The sequence below is a fragment of the Nothoprocta perdicaria genome, unplaced genomic scaffold, assembly GCF_003342845.1.
Source record: "Nothoprocta perdicaria isolate Ctin4 unplaced genomic scaffold, notPer1 scaffold_6, whole genome shotgun sequence".
Classification (NCBI taxonomy): Eukaryota; Metazoa; Chordata; class Aves; order Tinamiformes; family Tinamidae; genus Nothoprocta; species Nothoprocta perdicaria.
This window is the reverse complement of record NW_020455865.1, coordinates 3104869-3120559: the sequence shown is the minus strand read 5'-3', so window position 1 is coordinate 3120559 and position 15691 is coordinate 3104869. Positions and strand designations below refer to the sequence as shown.

Sequence of the window (15691 nt, the reverse complement as noted above, 5' to 3'; positions counted from 1 at the left end):
GAGAAAACCTGGATTTTAGTCATCGTCTAATGCCATTTTCCACTGCTGATGTGAACTGAGTGTGTGCATGGAGGGGACACAGCCAAGCCGGAAAACAGCTGGATGACTTTTGCTGGTTTGTTTTGCAGGAGCTTTTCCTCAGGTCCTGGCGGGTTTCAGGTGGAAAGCTCAAAAAATACTTAAATGAAACAAGGAAACAAATCAAAAAATCACTTCCTTCATTTGTGGAAAAGGTATTGTCCTCTGAAGAAAACAATATGTGGACAAAAGGATTCCCCAGCAGTATGGGGACAGCAGCGCGTGGGCAGCTCCGCTCTCCCCAGACACTTGCTCCCATTTCTCACCAATACAACTGGAGTCCTGAGAGGTTTCCCCTAACCAAAACCAGCGTCAAATCCAGGAGGGCTTATTTACCCACAACAGGAATTAGTGAAAAGCCCCAACTTGCCAACAAATATCATTTTTCCAGATGGTTATGGGGGCAGATAACAGGATGACTACAGGTCTGCTGCAGAGCAATCCCATTTAACAGCAATGGATGCATGTCCTAAGTGGAGAAGTCTCCATCCTTGGGGCTGTGAGGCTGTTTCTCCATCTAGGTTTTGCATCCCGAGCATTCCCTCCTACCTGCATCGCCTCCAGGGCTTCCTTGAGCTGTTGCTTTTCCGGCCGGTCGGAGGAATGGCTGAGCAGCTCCTGCAAAACCCAGGAATTTCACACATAATCAGATTATATGCAAGCTTATTTCATATTCATTAACTGCCACTCGTGGCTAACAAGCGCAGAATTACCCTCGGTCACCAACTTGAAGAGACGGCACAAATACGATGTCGCGTTAAGTAGCCCTGGTAATTATTTCATTTGAAGGGAAAAAATCCCTGCACTTTGCATTTGGCAGGGATTCATCCTCTGCTGTAACAGCCAAAGGATGCTACGGCCGGGATGGCAGCAGGAGAGAAGTGTTAATGCCGAAACACTTACTTTTAAGAGGAGATGATATTTCAAAACTCTTTGCATTGGAACCACCAGCAGATCTTGCAGCTTGAATTTCCCATCCTGAACCTTGAGCGTGCATTCCTATTAAAGACATCAGTGTGTCAGGAGTGAGGAAATAGTTGCCCCCACAGAAAAAAACACCCTCAAATGCCCTAAAATTTAGTTTCTGTAACTGCCCTTCTGATGAGACCATTCTCTGGAAGCCACTGATGGGGCCTAAGCTGCTGAGGTTACCTACAAATAAAACGGAGTCTGGACCTTAAAATATAGACATTTTCAAGCAACCTGAGCTACTTCAGCTAAATGAGATACTGCTCATTAGGGGAGCCCAGACATGCTCCTGGACCCCTGGAAATAGCAAGAGAAGCCCATTAACTTAAACCACCTCCTCAATGCTTCGAGCTAAGGCATTTTATTTGCAAGCCTGCTGACAGTTGCTGCGGCTTGCCTGATAAGGATTAAGCCATTAAGATGTGCTAATGTGACCACACCAAGTTGTGTGACTATTACCTTAGCCCAGACCCACTTAAACACGACACACTGCTGGGCTGGTTGGGACCCTTTGGACCCTTTCCAGTGCCTCCCCTGCAAAATTAACTGAGCTGACACAGTGCTTCACATCATGGTATTTTGATGCAAAACCCAGGGTACATTTAGGAGAGGGAATAAAAAAATACACAGCTTTATCATTGAATTGCATTCCTGCTTTTGCACGGGGAATCAAAGAGTGTTTGCGGTGCACAAGGTAATGCGCCCAGACAGCCCAGCAAATTCAGAGCAGCCTCAAGATAGAAGCTGGGAATTAAAGCTGGGAAAAAAATAGCAGCTCAAGTGGCGCATCCCTTCTGGGGCTGCTTTGATTTACTCAGCACCTCGAGTTGAGCCCTCCTGACGAGCAAGGAATTCAGTGCGGTGTGTGACCAGCCAGCTCCTGGTCCGTGGATGCTCGATGTTTTTAAGGATCCAGCCTGTGATTTCCCTACTGCAAATGCTCCTTAGCGGAGCCAGAAGCCAGTCATGGTCTCGTTGCAAGAACCCAGGAGCCATCGGGACACCGGGATGCTCTGCTCGCCGCCCATCCGAGGTGGCCCCGGGACGGACCCCATCCCGGTCCCTGGTCCCTGCTCACCTCCACCTTCTGCCGCACGTCGTCCCGGTTAGCGAGGAGGTGGTTGAGCGTGTTCTGCGCGTACTCCATGTGGCTGCAGTACTTGCCATAAATCAAGAGCCTGCACAGGGGGAAGGAGGGAAAAAAAACCCACAGACTTAATCAGAAACACTCACTGGCTGTTATAACCTGCTATAAAAATACATATATAGATGGCAAGTGGCTATTCCCTGCCATAATGCTTAGCAAAGTGTTAACACTCCTTTATTACACCAGTATTTAACATTTGAGTCTTTAGATGCTTCCTGGGCTGGAGCTAAGTGCGGGGACTTGGCTCGTGATGGGACCTTCTGGTCCCATTTTAGGGAGCACAAGGGCTCAGCCTTGGTTGTCTTGGCCCTGGTCCAGCTCCACGATGTCCTATGTCCACCTTGATCCACTGCCTGGGGACCAGGTGTCATCTGGAAACCGCTTGCGCCTCCTTCCTCATTGGAAGGAGCAGTTCCTGGAAGGCCAGTTGATCGCCCATCTCCTGTCCACTGACACTGAACCCTTCCCTGCAGACAAACCCCTTTTAAACAGGTTCTCCTCTCCTGCGTGACCCAAGACATCACTCGGGCAAACCCAAAGCAAAGTCTCTGCCTCAAAGAAAGTCTTATTAGATGCAGCAGCAGCATCTGCTGAACCTGTGAGCGCTGGACCAGCACCAGCAGCTGCATCCCCAACCATGTCATGCTGCTGCGAGGAGGCTTTTCCAGGGATTACAAGAGGCGCCGTAATCCTCTTGATGTCTTAATAGACCTCGCACCTCCCCGCTCCGGTTTTCCCGTTCTGTCATGCTCCCAATAGGGTTTGCAAAGGCCGAGCCCGTACACGGCGCGAGCAAGGCTGCCTTAGGGGAGGCTCGAGGCTGGAAACCCAACACCCAACGGCATCAGCAGCCTCCTTCCCGAGTCTCCCCCAAACCCGGCTCTTGCCGACCTCGCCAGCACTAAATCCAGTGTTATCCAAGCTCACAAATGCTCCCGAATGAACCTCCCACGTCCCAGCTGCTCATCCCCCAGAAAACAACTGCTGCAGGCACGGCTGTGCCCCTCTTGGGGAGGATTTGGGGATAGTTTATCACAACGGGATGCAGGGAAGAAACACTTCATTCCCAAGAAGTGCCCCCAATCACCTGCACTGCAACAGAGGAATGGAGGCTTCATCCTATTAATCCCCAAGGATGCATTTGTCCAAGGAGCACATGAGGAGGCTCATAAATTTAACACCCATCACGAGCAGCCCCGTTTTGCCGTGGATTCCCCCTTTTCCACCATTGCGCTCGTTAATCCTGCACGTCTGGGCTGGGTTTTCCCTCTCCCGCTGCTCCCTGCACCACTGCTGATAAGACGCGTTTTCCTGCAGCTCATCCGTTATTCCAGAGCCTTGGCTGGCAACGGAGATGGGCTGGGAGCCCCTGCCCCGCTGCTGCTTCGTACATGGGGCATTCGCAGACCCGGGCAGGTAACTGAATAGGGAGATTTATGGGACCAAGAACCCCACGGAGGCAGCAGCCAATGCAGATTATTCTTCTGCCTTTCCCCCTTGACAGCTTCTGGACAGGTACAATAATATCTATTGTGCCAGTGCTCAAATACGCTTCAAATACACTCCAGGAGCATAAATTCAACCCCCTAGCTTTCAGAGAGAGAGATTTACAAGCTATTTCCTCCATGACCCCCCCCAAAAAAAATTCACAAAGCCCAGGAGCGAGGCATCATTTTGCTGGGACATCTCTGAGGACACATGGAAGCAAGAGCTGGTCGGCACTGATGCGTTAGAGGGGAGGAAGGGCTGATAGAAAAGGTCTCAATGGGGACTTCGGTGGCCACGTTTGTTCCTTGGTGGGACGATGGTGTCCTCCTATATGAGAGGGGACCACTGGCCCTTCTTGGGCATCCCGGTCCCTTTTTCCAGGATGGGATGATATCTCTCCCCCAGCTCCACCACCACACGGAAGATGAGATCCCAGCCTCATACACTTAATGGGAAGGTCCCGCTAAAGGCAGCAGGGCAGAATCGCACCCAGTTATTACAGGAGAGCTTCTAAGATGCTGAAGTCACCCCAACAACGACCCCGTGTCCCAAGAGCAATAAATCCTCTGCTGCTGCCTGGGGACAGCACCCGCACACACAGGGACAAGCCCGGCCAGGAGATCACAGACACCTACCGGAGCTTTATGACTATTTTTAAATTATTTGCATTCTTTGGGAACCTTTTTTTTCTTTTTCAATCCAAAGAACATTCACTTCCTAAGAGAGGCCCTGTGAATGACGGAGTATCTGACCTTACGGAGTATTATTAATGCAGATGGTATTTCTGGAGCTATGGACTTCTGAATGGCATTTCTATGTCTAGACACTGGTTTAATCGCAGTGAAACAACACCCTGGCAAGAGTCCACAATGAATCAGGCCTTTGATTAATATTAAGGATATTAAAGGCTTTTTATTAACCTTATCTTTATGTTCCAGGGTACTCCTCCTTGCAGCTGCCAAAACACAGAACCTAGCAACTTTGCAAGAGCAACTTTCATTTTATTCACGATGCAATAGATGCGGGCCAGCAGCAGTGCCAAATACCTGACTTCCCGCAGCGAAACATTGCTTTGATCCGAGCCCCATGGCCTGCAAAGGAAGCCGTGATCCCAACGCGCCTCAAATCCCCGCCAGCGCTTGCAGGAGAAGCCCTCCACTGCAAAACATAATGTCCCCGTCTGCATTGCCCCAATAAACCTGTCTAAACACATTATATATTTGGCTTCCAAAATACCTGCATGGCAGGCAGTGAGCTGGGAGAATTGCAAGGGAGACATTTGAGATGCCCAACAGCATCCAAAGTGATGAGGATAAACTCCATGGTCAGCTACAACCAGTTTTTCTGTTCCCTATTTTAGGGCAGTTCTGCAGTAGATGCAACTAATTTGTTAAACCTGGAGCTGCCCATGGATTGGGTTTCCTTCTACCTTTCTTTGAATTCCAGAAACACTTTCGCCAGGCTGCTTCCTCCAGACATCATAGAGACGTCGATGGCTCTCAGGAAATTGAAGTGCACTTTAATGAGGTCCTAAAATGAAGAAACAATCAATACTTTAAACACTTCCAAGGCAAACGTGCATGCAAAGCTTAAAGAAGTGCACATTCGCTACTTAATTAGCGTGCCATTTTCTCCTCTTCTTTTGACCATTAACTGTTTTAATATGCGTTGTTCTAATGAGATAAAACCCGAAGCTGCCAGGCATGCAGGGCCATAATTCAGGGGGAAGCCGTGCTTTAACTCAGAAATACAGCCACTATTTTGCCAAAGCACTTCTAAGCAGAGCTAAAACACACAGGCCAAGTCCTAGCCTAGCTATTCCTGGCATCAAATCTTTTTTTCTAACCCACAGTTCCTATAATCTCCCACTTTAAATGGGTGTTAAAGAGCGACTAAACCCATTCAAGCCTTGCAAGGCATGGATGAATGCGTGCATCAAACGCGCAATCTCCAAGCTCCTTCAGAGGCAGGAGGGGAGCTAAGGTGCTGGGAAGAGAGGAGAGCCACGAGCAGTAGGAGCAGCAATTTCGTTACCTCCAAATTGATAAAAATTGCTTCCATGTCCTGGGGGGTCAGTACCAGCTTCAGTGGGTTCATGTAGTTCTGCAAGAGGCAAAGGGGAAAAAAAGGGTGGGAATGAAGAGAAGGGTTAAGTTTCTCCCAGGGTAAGGGTGTTATTCTTCATCACCTCACTGGTTGAGTTTAGCTTTGCAGGGAGAACCCAGTTTTAGTAGATCTGAGCTTGGCTAAAGGTGGGCAAACTGCCTTGGTCACATTGCTTGTCCCCAACCCAAGCATCCTTTGGTGCCCATGGGCTGCTCCAGGGTCAGATGTGTCCCTTGTGCAGCTGGGAAGCATCTTTACATCTCCTCCTTCACCACGCTGGAATTTTGTCCCTAAAAAGCGCAGATGATCCGATTGCCTTGGAGATCCTTGCTGAACAACTGCATATTAACAGAAGTGTCTACACGTCTTGCAGTTGCACAACACTGCAATGCAATGCAGCCAGGACGGGACCTTCTACCCCACTGCATGCCAGAAAAATCTCCTAGGTCTTTGCAAGCTCTTTTAATTCCTATCAAAGCAATTCTCTTAACTCTTCCCAGGGCTGAAGCACAAGGGCTGCAGCTCTTTGCAAGGAGCAAGTGCTATTTATTTACATAAGCCACACGCGCATCAGAACAATTCTTTGCACAACAAGAAACGAGGATTTTAACGTGCTCCTTTCTCTCACAGCTTTCTCGCAAGAACTTTCAACAGATTGCGGCAAACAAAAGGAGAGGAAACAAAAGCACTGAGGCAATTACAAACGGCAGCTCGGGTTTTAATTGTCCTTCTTTATCCTCGCTGCTTCATTCTGCCTAGAAACAACCTCCAGGTCCTGCAGCCACCGTGACCTCGCTGCCTTGCTGAGGTGCCCGCCTTTAGAAAGGGAGGCCCGACGATAATTCATCAAAACTAATTAAAATCCGTGAATTCAAGCAGCGAAACGTTACTTTTAATCCAATTAGTTTCGGTGACAAGTCACAGCTTCAGCACTTTCGGAGATGCCCAGAATAAAGAGCCACTTCCAAATTATTCCGCCGCAATCAAAGAGATAAGGAATCTGCCAACACGAGGCTTATCGGAGAGAGTGGCCCCACACTCACCCGGGGCTAGGTATGGGAAGGGACAGATCCTCTGAACACAGCAGGGGACACTCAGCCTCTTTCCAACGTGCAGTGATCGGATAAAAAACCCACATTTGACTCGTGCGGTTACAGGCTGCCTATTTGTGCTTGTCCTTTTGGGTTTTCTGCATCTCCCTTCTCTGGCAATTTGACATTTGGAGGCATCAGCCCTGGCACGTCGCAGCTGCCAGCCCGCACGGCGAGAAGCAACACGGGGCCACCAGCGCGCGAACCGGCGCGTGCCAAAACCCCGCTCGCTTCTTACCTTTTCTATATCCTCAAGTGTTTTGTAGTATTTGGCCTCGGTTTCTTGAATTTCTAGCAAGCAGCAATTTCTTTTGTCATCTTCTGTCATTCCCATTTTCTGGGGAAAGGAAAAATAACAGATGAGGGGTCTAGGAACCTGCTCACACGCGCGCAGGGCTTGGGTCCAGGCTGCCTGACACAAGTTTGGAAAGTCAGAAGGACGCTCTACACAGCTGCTATCACCAAAACCAGCTTTTCTCCAAAAAAATTGGGAAGAAACCTTGGCTTAACTATCAAAACTGTTTTATACTTGATGATGGTGCTCTTAGAGGTAATTCGATGGTTGGTTGTTCATGATCATGCATAGGAATAAATGTTGATTCGACATCTGATTACAATGCCCAGCTTAGCTCTATCAACTAGATGGAAATCATTATTTTAATCGGCCTCTTACCTGCATGTACCTAATCTGAAGCGTGCAGAAACACAAGAAAGCAATTAGCATTACACACATCCTGTTGCAACCCATCTTAAGCTAAATAACCAAAAACCCAACCAATGTATTTCCAATATAGAGACAGAAACGTGGGCAGTTATACTAATAACCGGTTCTTTTGCTAGGAAAAGGAAAGGATCTGAGGTAGAAAAACACTGTGGCCACAGGTTCAGATGCTCCCCATGGACTCCAGTGGTGATTACAACATCCAGGAGAATCCAGATGTTTGGGAGGACACACATATAGTCCAGGATCAACAGGCCAGCTCATTGGGAGTCAACAGGAGGAGCTTGGCTCAGGGGAACGGTACATTGGGATTTGCTTCATTGCCCTGCATTGGTGAATTGCTTATTTAATTTTATCCTCCCCCTTCTCCTCCTGCCAAGCTGTAGCTTTAAAAATGCATATAAATTGTTACCATGGGCTGTTGAACTTCCACTCTGATGATATCTTCATAGATATCATCGCCTTCATCTTCACAGGGGACACAGTCATAAATATCCTCCCCCAGATCATGTTCGCTGGAATGAGAACGAGAAGGGTTTAGTGATGATGAAGAGGGCGCTTTGGTTTGGGCAATAACAATAACGATTAAAAACAAAATAGAGAAAAACGTCTCGCTCTGCAGACACCTCCCATGAGGTGTCCTAGTGCACATGGACATTTGCAAAGGATGAAGCCATCACTGGGCTCCGGAGCTGTCTTTGCGAGCGGAGATGAGATGCAACGTCCAGCTTTAATGCAAAGCTCATGGTGTTGGGTACTTAATATTCATTGGAGTCCCTACAAACGTCCCTGCAGCACCACCTAAGCCATAGAGTGTTTTTGAAAATACAACCCGTAATAAATATTAGCTAAAAATAAAATACTATTATTTGGACCTACAGGTGCAGACTGCTAGTTGTTCCCGATCAAGTCAGGCTTTGGGACGAGGACTGAGCAAAACACTGCAATATCAAACAGCTTCCTGACGTTTTAAGAGCTGTCTTTTTCAAGATATGTATTAATTGCATACAAATATTAGCTGTAAAACTCCACTCAGACTGCAACACTCACTATCTCTGCGTTATACGCTCAGCACCAAGTGGCACAGGCACGTATATTTGCCAAAGCAGTCTCCGTTGCTCCTCGAAATGCAGCTCTTTCTATTTTTAAAGAGCAGATTTATTTAATAAAAGCTTGGGAGGTTTAAATAAATGCACTGGCATGATGTATCATCTAGGTTCTTCCAGACTGATGCATTGCAGCTGTTGCAATAATGCCCGCTAATAGCTGGCGATCCATCTTCGCCTTCCCTAGTGCGGCTCCTGCCGTTATTATCTACACCAATATTTATATGCTGAGCTCCTCTCCTTATCCAGAGCAAGTAACTCCCGGTTCCTGATTAATCTTCCATTCCCACGTGCACCTTTCACATCACCGGCTGCCTCTCCATACATCATTCCTCTGCACAGTAGGTCCTCAGGAACCATACGGTGGAGTTAACGTTGCGACAGGCATTCCTGGTCCGTCTGGATGCGTTTTGGGGGCAGAGGAGCGAAAGGAAGAAGAGGGAAGCCAGGAGCAAGTGGGAATGCTGCAAAGTGCCCATGGAGCAGCGGCTCCGGCACCATCGGATGCATCCCACATGTCACAACCGGATGCATCCCACATGTCACCACCCTGCAGGCATTGCCAATATAGACCAACTCCTGCCCTGCGTGGCCCTTGCACCAGTGCAACCCCCTTCCCAGCTCTGTTTCCTTTCCCAAGGGAATAAACAGCAAATATCCCTTGAGCATAGAAGGTCAGATCCCTGCATCTTTTTTTTCCCCACCAAAAACAACAGCAATTTACCTTGAATAAAACCCTGAGAAACTGAGTTATCCCTGTGCATCAGAGCTTATGATCTACTGTCAGGATTAGGAGCTTCACGGACAGCTCTGGGGTCGGAAAGGGATGTTATGCCCCCTCCGGAGCTGATCCTAGCATTTGCAATCCGCTTGTTAGGATGGAGACAGGCAGCTTTGGACTGGCTGACCTGGCAGCATCTTGGCTGGAGAGAAAAGGCTGCTGAGAACAAAAGAACGAAGAGCTGGGTGGTCACCAGAGCGGGGCTGAGCTTGCAGCACTGTCCGAGGGGAACGGCCACCTCAAGGACTGGGCACAGGTGGAAAATCCTCTTGCAGCAGGTCTGTCTTGCTTCATTAAATCAACGTTGCACATCCCATTTCCAATATTATCCTGAAGAGGATGAGCTCGGAAACTCCAGGACCATCAGAGGAGCTCGGTGGTGCTCCAGGAGTCAGGGAAGTCAATGGGTTTCCACCAGCCTGTTGCTCTGTTTCGGGACAGGTCCCAAACCAGCTCAGCCCAAGTCCTGGGGACATCAGACCACACCAAGCCCTTGGGAGGGGAGGAGGAAGAGGCACCTACAACAGGCCAACCAAGCCCCATTCCATGTTCCCAGAGCTCTGGTCCAGGAGGGCAGGAGATGCAGCAGGTTTGGAAGGCCCTGCTTGGCCCATCTCCACTCACCCAACAACCCTGCACTTTCCCATCCTTCCTCTGCACTTAGAGCTATGAACAGGCAGCTCATGCAAGCAAACCCCTCATTCATGGTCTCTAACGAGCGCAGGTCCTGCATTTACAGCACACCTGACAGGTCCAAGATGGGAGAGCAGAAGATGCGCGGTGCAGTCCCTGGCCTCAAGCTTTGAGACTTCCTTGAACTTAGATGGTGTCTTTGGAAACAGCAAGAGAAAATGGCCTTTCCCACCTATTCCGCTCAGGATCGCGCACTCCCCCTTGAAAGCAGAACCCGACAATCCCCAAAACAAACCACCAACACCTGCACCAACCAGGAGCAACTTGGAGGTGGCACCAGCACGACACGGACAACTCTTCACCGGTGACAAAGACAGCAGGACGTGTTTGCAATTGCTATGGCTTAGATGCCTGCTCCCACAGAGTCATTTGTTTAACGGGCTGGCATGCGTGGTTTCTCCAACATAGCAAAAATAATGAGAAAAGTGGCAGGTAACTCATCATCGCACATTGGGGCCCCTATTCATCACTGTTTCTTCAGCGCGCTTGAGAAACGCTTCATCTCGCTCTGCTGCCCCAAAACACCTGGTTTGCACCAGCTCCACATCTAGCCCAAGCTTTTTATTCTAGCGGCGAACTGCCCAAAAAGCTGCTGTCTGGGAGGCTGCTCTTCCCGTGCAGCTCCCTCGGGATAATGAGAAACTCATATGGAAGTTGGAATTTGTTAAACTGAAGCGGTGAGCACCAAACCACGAGTTGGGAATCCTGGCACAGCCCCGGTCTACATCCTCATAACTTATGATTTACTTCTGTAATAACCGAAGCCATAAGGAACTCATTGGATTAAGAAGCCTTATTATTTACGTTGTGGAACGATGATATTTAACGCTACGAGCCACATACCCACCCCTGCAGATTTGCTCTCCATATGAAGCGCAATTCACTTTATAAGAGACCTCGTGGTCCCGCGGGAGCCGGCGGGAATATTGCCATCGGATTCCAATAGGGCCAGCACTTCACCGTATATATTTTGGTTCAAGGTTGTTTAAAAGATGGTTATATCATCACCACAGCTGAGGAACAGCAGAGCGCAGGCGCCAGGGCCGTGGATAAATATAGGAGCAGGAAACCCCTGGCGTTCCCAGGAGATGGGAATCTTCTGAGGACGACCCTGAATCATCTGGGGATGGCCCTGAATGGGATGCAGGGTTGACTTGGGAAGCGGCACCCCAGGATTAAAGAGGGGATTGGGCCTGGGAAGGGCTCCCTGATCCCACCCAGCCACCCGCAATGAGCCCCATGAGAAGCCACATCTGCCAGGGTGCTACGTGGGGACAATCCCTATAAAAACCACTCCACGAGCACGGAGATCTCCTGTGTAGCAGCTCAAGGCCCCACTCTCCAAGCCACTCTGCTCTATTTTATCCCCCATCCCTATTTTTCATGCCCTCCATCCCAAAGGCAGCCTCGCTTACTCCGCCAGCTCCTCCAGGCTCCGATAGACATCGTCATCGTTCTCTGTGGTCTCCTCCGAAGGGAAAGGCCTAGGAAGGAGACAAGCGACAGCGTTATTGGTGTTCCCGACCCCCTGCAGCAGCCGAGCCTGGCCTGGAGCATCACATCAAGGCTTTCCCAGGGCTAAACCCTCATCCAAATCCCCTTGTTTCTATGGAGGCTTCACTCCTGAGAAGACACTGGCAAATAACATAGGAACGGAATGAAATGACATTGTGTTAATTAAAGCTGATGTGTTACTGGTGCATGGAGCCAGGACAGGCCATGGTACCACCCTGCCAAAAGCGTGGTGCTGTCGGATGCTCGTGTCGTGGGCGAGGAAAACTGGGAATATGGAAACTTCCCGCTGCCCCCAAGCTTCCCCCTCCCCGTTTCACGATAAACTGCCTCTCCTGAAAGATTTAGGATTCATGGCTAGCTCCAGAACTTGCTATTTTTGGATGTGGTTTCTCGCAATAACTCGCCCTCTCCCTCCTCTGCTTCCCTCTCCCGTGTCTCCAAACCAAGCTTGGGTGAGACCAGGTGCCACCAAGGCCCAGGGGAGAGGAGCAGCCGCCCTCCTGGCACAGGAGAGGATGCCCCAACATCTGCCGGAGCCAGATGTTCAGGGAAACTCTCCACAGTTTGCAGAGAAGCTTCAGAGCACGGAGGCGCAGTGAGAAGACACCGAGGACCTTTAGCAAACACAGCCACGTGTCTCTATGTCCCCTCCCTGCTGTCCCCAAGGGTCTATGACTAATGCAAGTGTCAGGTCAACCCTGGACAAAAAGCCACCAGCTCCTTGAGCACATGGTAGAACAAGGCAGGAGAATGGGGTTCCTTTCTCCAAAGGGTCTCCAAAGGGTCCCTCCCGCTTTTCATCTCTGCCCCTTCCCTTCACCAACACTGACCACACCAGAAAGAAAGAAGTAAAAGAATTTAAAACAAATTTTAAAAGAATTTAAAGAATTTTGAAATCACAAGAGCACATTTCCAGATGCAAACATGCGCTTGAGGTGTAATCGATTCCTAGGATAAAAACGCTTCTGTAAAACAAGGAGACACCAAAGAGTGAGAAAACGTCACCCTGGCTGCGGGCAAAGCACCGGAGGACAAGCCAGAGGAGGAATTAATAACCTGTGTCCATGCAAGAGCTGCTAACGGCTGAAATAAGGAAGAATGAAAAGGAGAGTCACACTGAGGAGCCGTTTGCTAAATGGAGCAGCTAAAATGTGGAGCTGAAGGACTTCTTCTGGAGAAAGCCCTGGATTTGTGCTTTGGCCCTGGCTGCTCCTCATGCTGCAGCAAGCTGCCTTCATCTCCCCTTCCCTAGAAGGGAATTTATTTAAAATCTCTCCTTATTTTTGGTTTGCGTTCCTCTCTATATCCATATGTGTTACTTCTCTTCAACAAATATAAGAAAAATTAATTCTCTGACTTCACAGAGTCTTTTATAGAAAGCCCCTGATAGCCATCTATCACAAGGCATTTTTCCCAGCGCTTTTCCAGGGTCTGCTCCCGCGGGTCACCGGGACGCTCGCGCCAGACCTTGCCCCTTCCATCGTGCAGCATGCAGCCTCCGCTGCCGCTTCCCATGGGATCAGCCTCCCACTTCCCGATGGAAGCAACGCTCCGACCAAGTGGGCTGCAGAGACAGACCGGAGTGGCCAGGAGGGAAAGTCCTGCTCGCACCGGAGCATCCCTGGGGCTGCTGGGGACCAGTCTCAGTTTTAGAAGAACGGAATGGTGTGGCGGGTGCCTTAACACTCTCAGATGTATTGCAAGTTGATAATATTAATTGCATTTTTGCAGAATGACCGGGAATATCCCACTCTGCCAGAGCCCAGGCCTGCGAGTCAACCAAAGCCCAACAGTTTTACAATGTTCGTTTGCATGCATTGGAAAATCACTCTTATTTATCGTCATTAATTGAGAACTAGCCTTTCCACTCCAGCATCCCTTAAAAGCACCTAGTAATCCATGTACCCTCCAAGGCTGGGCCTGCCTGCAGCAAGCCCTATCCCTCTGAAAACCCCAAGCAACTTCCCACCTCGCTGCAAGATGCTCTTTGGCATCCCAAGCCTTGCAGAGAAGGCTCCTCGGCAGACAAAATCCCCGTGTTTGCAGAGATCAAAGAACTGAGTGCAAGTGGCATCGATCCCACATGTGACACGGGCAAACGTCCCCAAGAGCGATGGCCACGTGGGTCACCCTGTATCCAAACTGCAGCCTCCCAAAGGGAGCAACGGGGCAAGACCAAGATGCTCCAGCAGCATCGTGACTTCCAAAGGGTCTGGCACGTCAGAGTGGACTCAATCCTCCCTCCAGAACGAGGCACTTTGGAGCATACCAAAAAGCTGCTGAATTTAATTAAAATCATACCGCTGCGCTACATGACTCATCTCTGGAAAGCACCACCTCCTATCAAGCCAACTCTCCGACAAGTCCCCTTAAAAATTATTTGCTTTCATTTGCGGTCTGGAACTTGCAAAACTTCTCGCAAGACTCATTCGGGTAGAAATTCGGTGGGGGAGAAGCGGCGTAACGGGATAACCCCGAGATGACGGTTCTGCAGGAGAACCGCATGCGCAGTGCCCAAGGGTTGGCTTCGTACCCGGGTTTATCTCGAGCTCCAATCGGAACCCAGTGTTTCTGGAGGCTATGAGACAAGAAAATCACAGCTCGTATAATTTTATGTTTCGACACATTATCGCACTTAAAAAGATTTCTCGTGTACCAGCTTGGGAAAGCGGCAGGATCCTCTGCGCGCTCCAGCTCCGCTCTGGCAAGAACAGATGGAGGAAGTCAAAAGGGGAATCTAGAAACATCTTTAAAAAAATAGGAGGAAAAAAATCCCCCAGGGTTGGGGCATGAGCAATCACTCGGGCTTGCTCTGACTCACCAAAAAGGATGGGCAAAAGGCTTGGAGATATCGCGGCTGGAAAACAGTGCCATGCACTTGGAGACGGCAGCTCCATCCTGCAAAGCTGCGGGAAGAGGCCGGAGAAGCGGATCTACGAGAGGACCTTATGGTGGGACTCGAGCATTGCCCCAGCGGCAAAGGGCAGCGCAGGGAAACGCAGCAGCGATGTTTCTCAGCGAGCCTGCGCGCTTGCCAAAATAAATGTGTTAAAGAAGGTTTTTCTCGCTGAAAAGAAACAGCTTTTTTAGCACAGAATCCTGCTTATTGGCAAGCGGAGGGATCCTGGACTCCGAGGTCCTCCCAGGAAGGTCTGCTCGGATCACATCTCCTTTAAAACCTCCCTTGCAAGGACCACGCGAGCTGGGTCCATTGGAGACCACAAGGACCACTGAGGACATGGAAGAGTTTCCCAGGATCACTCTGCAAAGTCACCATGTGCATCTGCAAGGCAGTTCCCTTGCACAGGCGACTTTTAATGCACTTTTGCACCCTTCCTTTCTCCCTTTGCAAATCTTTTCAAAATATATTTTACTCAATGCAGTGCCTTCTGTTGGGAAAAGATGTTGGGAAAAGGCCTTTGAACACGCTAATGCCTTCCTGTTTTCGGATAGCTTTGCAGCGCATGCCCAAAAAAGCATGACAGCAGCAGCAGCCAGTGCTCCTTATTCTCCCGCGCGCTTGCCAAACTCCCTCTTCCAGGAAAAACATGCATCTCGGGGAGATGAAAAGCTCACTGCTCTCAGCAGTGGAAAGGCTCACCAGGAAAACTTCCATAGGAAAAAATCCAGGTCTAGTGAGAACTGCAGCAAAAATCCTTAGGACCCTCCGGAGAGCTGCAATTTTGCTGGAGGATACATGGAAAGGGGAGGAAAGTTCGCACTGCAGAGCTTTTTTATATATATACACACATATAGATATATATAAATATAGAGCCTTTATATATATACTCTCTCTATATAATAAAAGCGTATATAAATATATACATGTATATATACACGTTTGTATTTATTTCTTCTCGCGCCCAACTTGGATGCGGCCAGTGCCAGTCGAGGAAGCGGATAACGGGCTGCACTGGCCATGAGTCAGACCCGCAGTGGAAAAATCCCAGTTTCCCAGATGCAAAATAAAGCCTCCTTGTTCAGGAGGCTGCCGAG

General features: G+C 49.3%; 1 protein-coding gene across 5 annotated transcripts in view; it reads right to left on the bottom strand.

The window, feature by feature from the left end:
* Positions 1-15691, bottom strand: part of VAV2 (vav guanine nucleotide exchange factor 2) — an 86366-nt gene that overhangs the window by 16329 nt on the left and 54346 nt on the right. For 3 of the 5 annotated variants that reach the window (XM_026049279.1, XM_026049275.1, XM_026049276.1), the window contains exons 4-12: positions 11596-11664; positions 8013-8115; positions 7553-7567; positions 7118-7216; positions 5717-5785; positions 5112-5212; positions 2126-2225; positions 982-1077; positions 628-696 (exon numbers count right to left, since the gene is read on the bottom strand). In XM_026049279.1, the coding sequence (XP_025905064.1) occupies positions 628-696; positions 982-1077; positions 2126-2225; positions 5112-5212; positions 5717-5785; positions 7118-7216; positions 7553-7567; positions 8013-8115; positions 11596-11664 (721 nt within the window). The remainder of the gene's footprint in view (positions 1-627; positions 697-981; positions 1078-2125; positions 2226-5111; positions 5213-5716; positions 5786-7117; positions 7217-7552; positions 7568-8012; positions 8116-11595; positions 11665-15691) is intronic. The other 2 variants (XM_026049277.1, XM_026049278.1) reach the window with 1 other exon arrangement.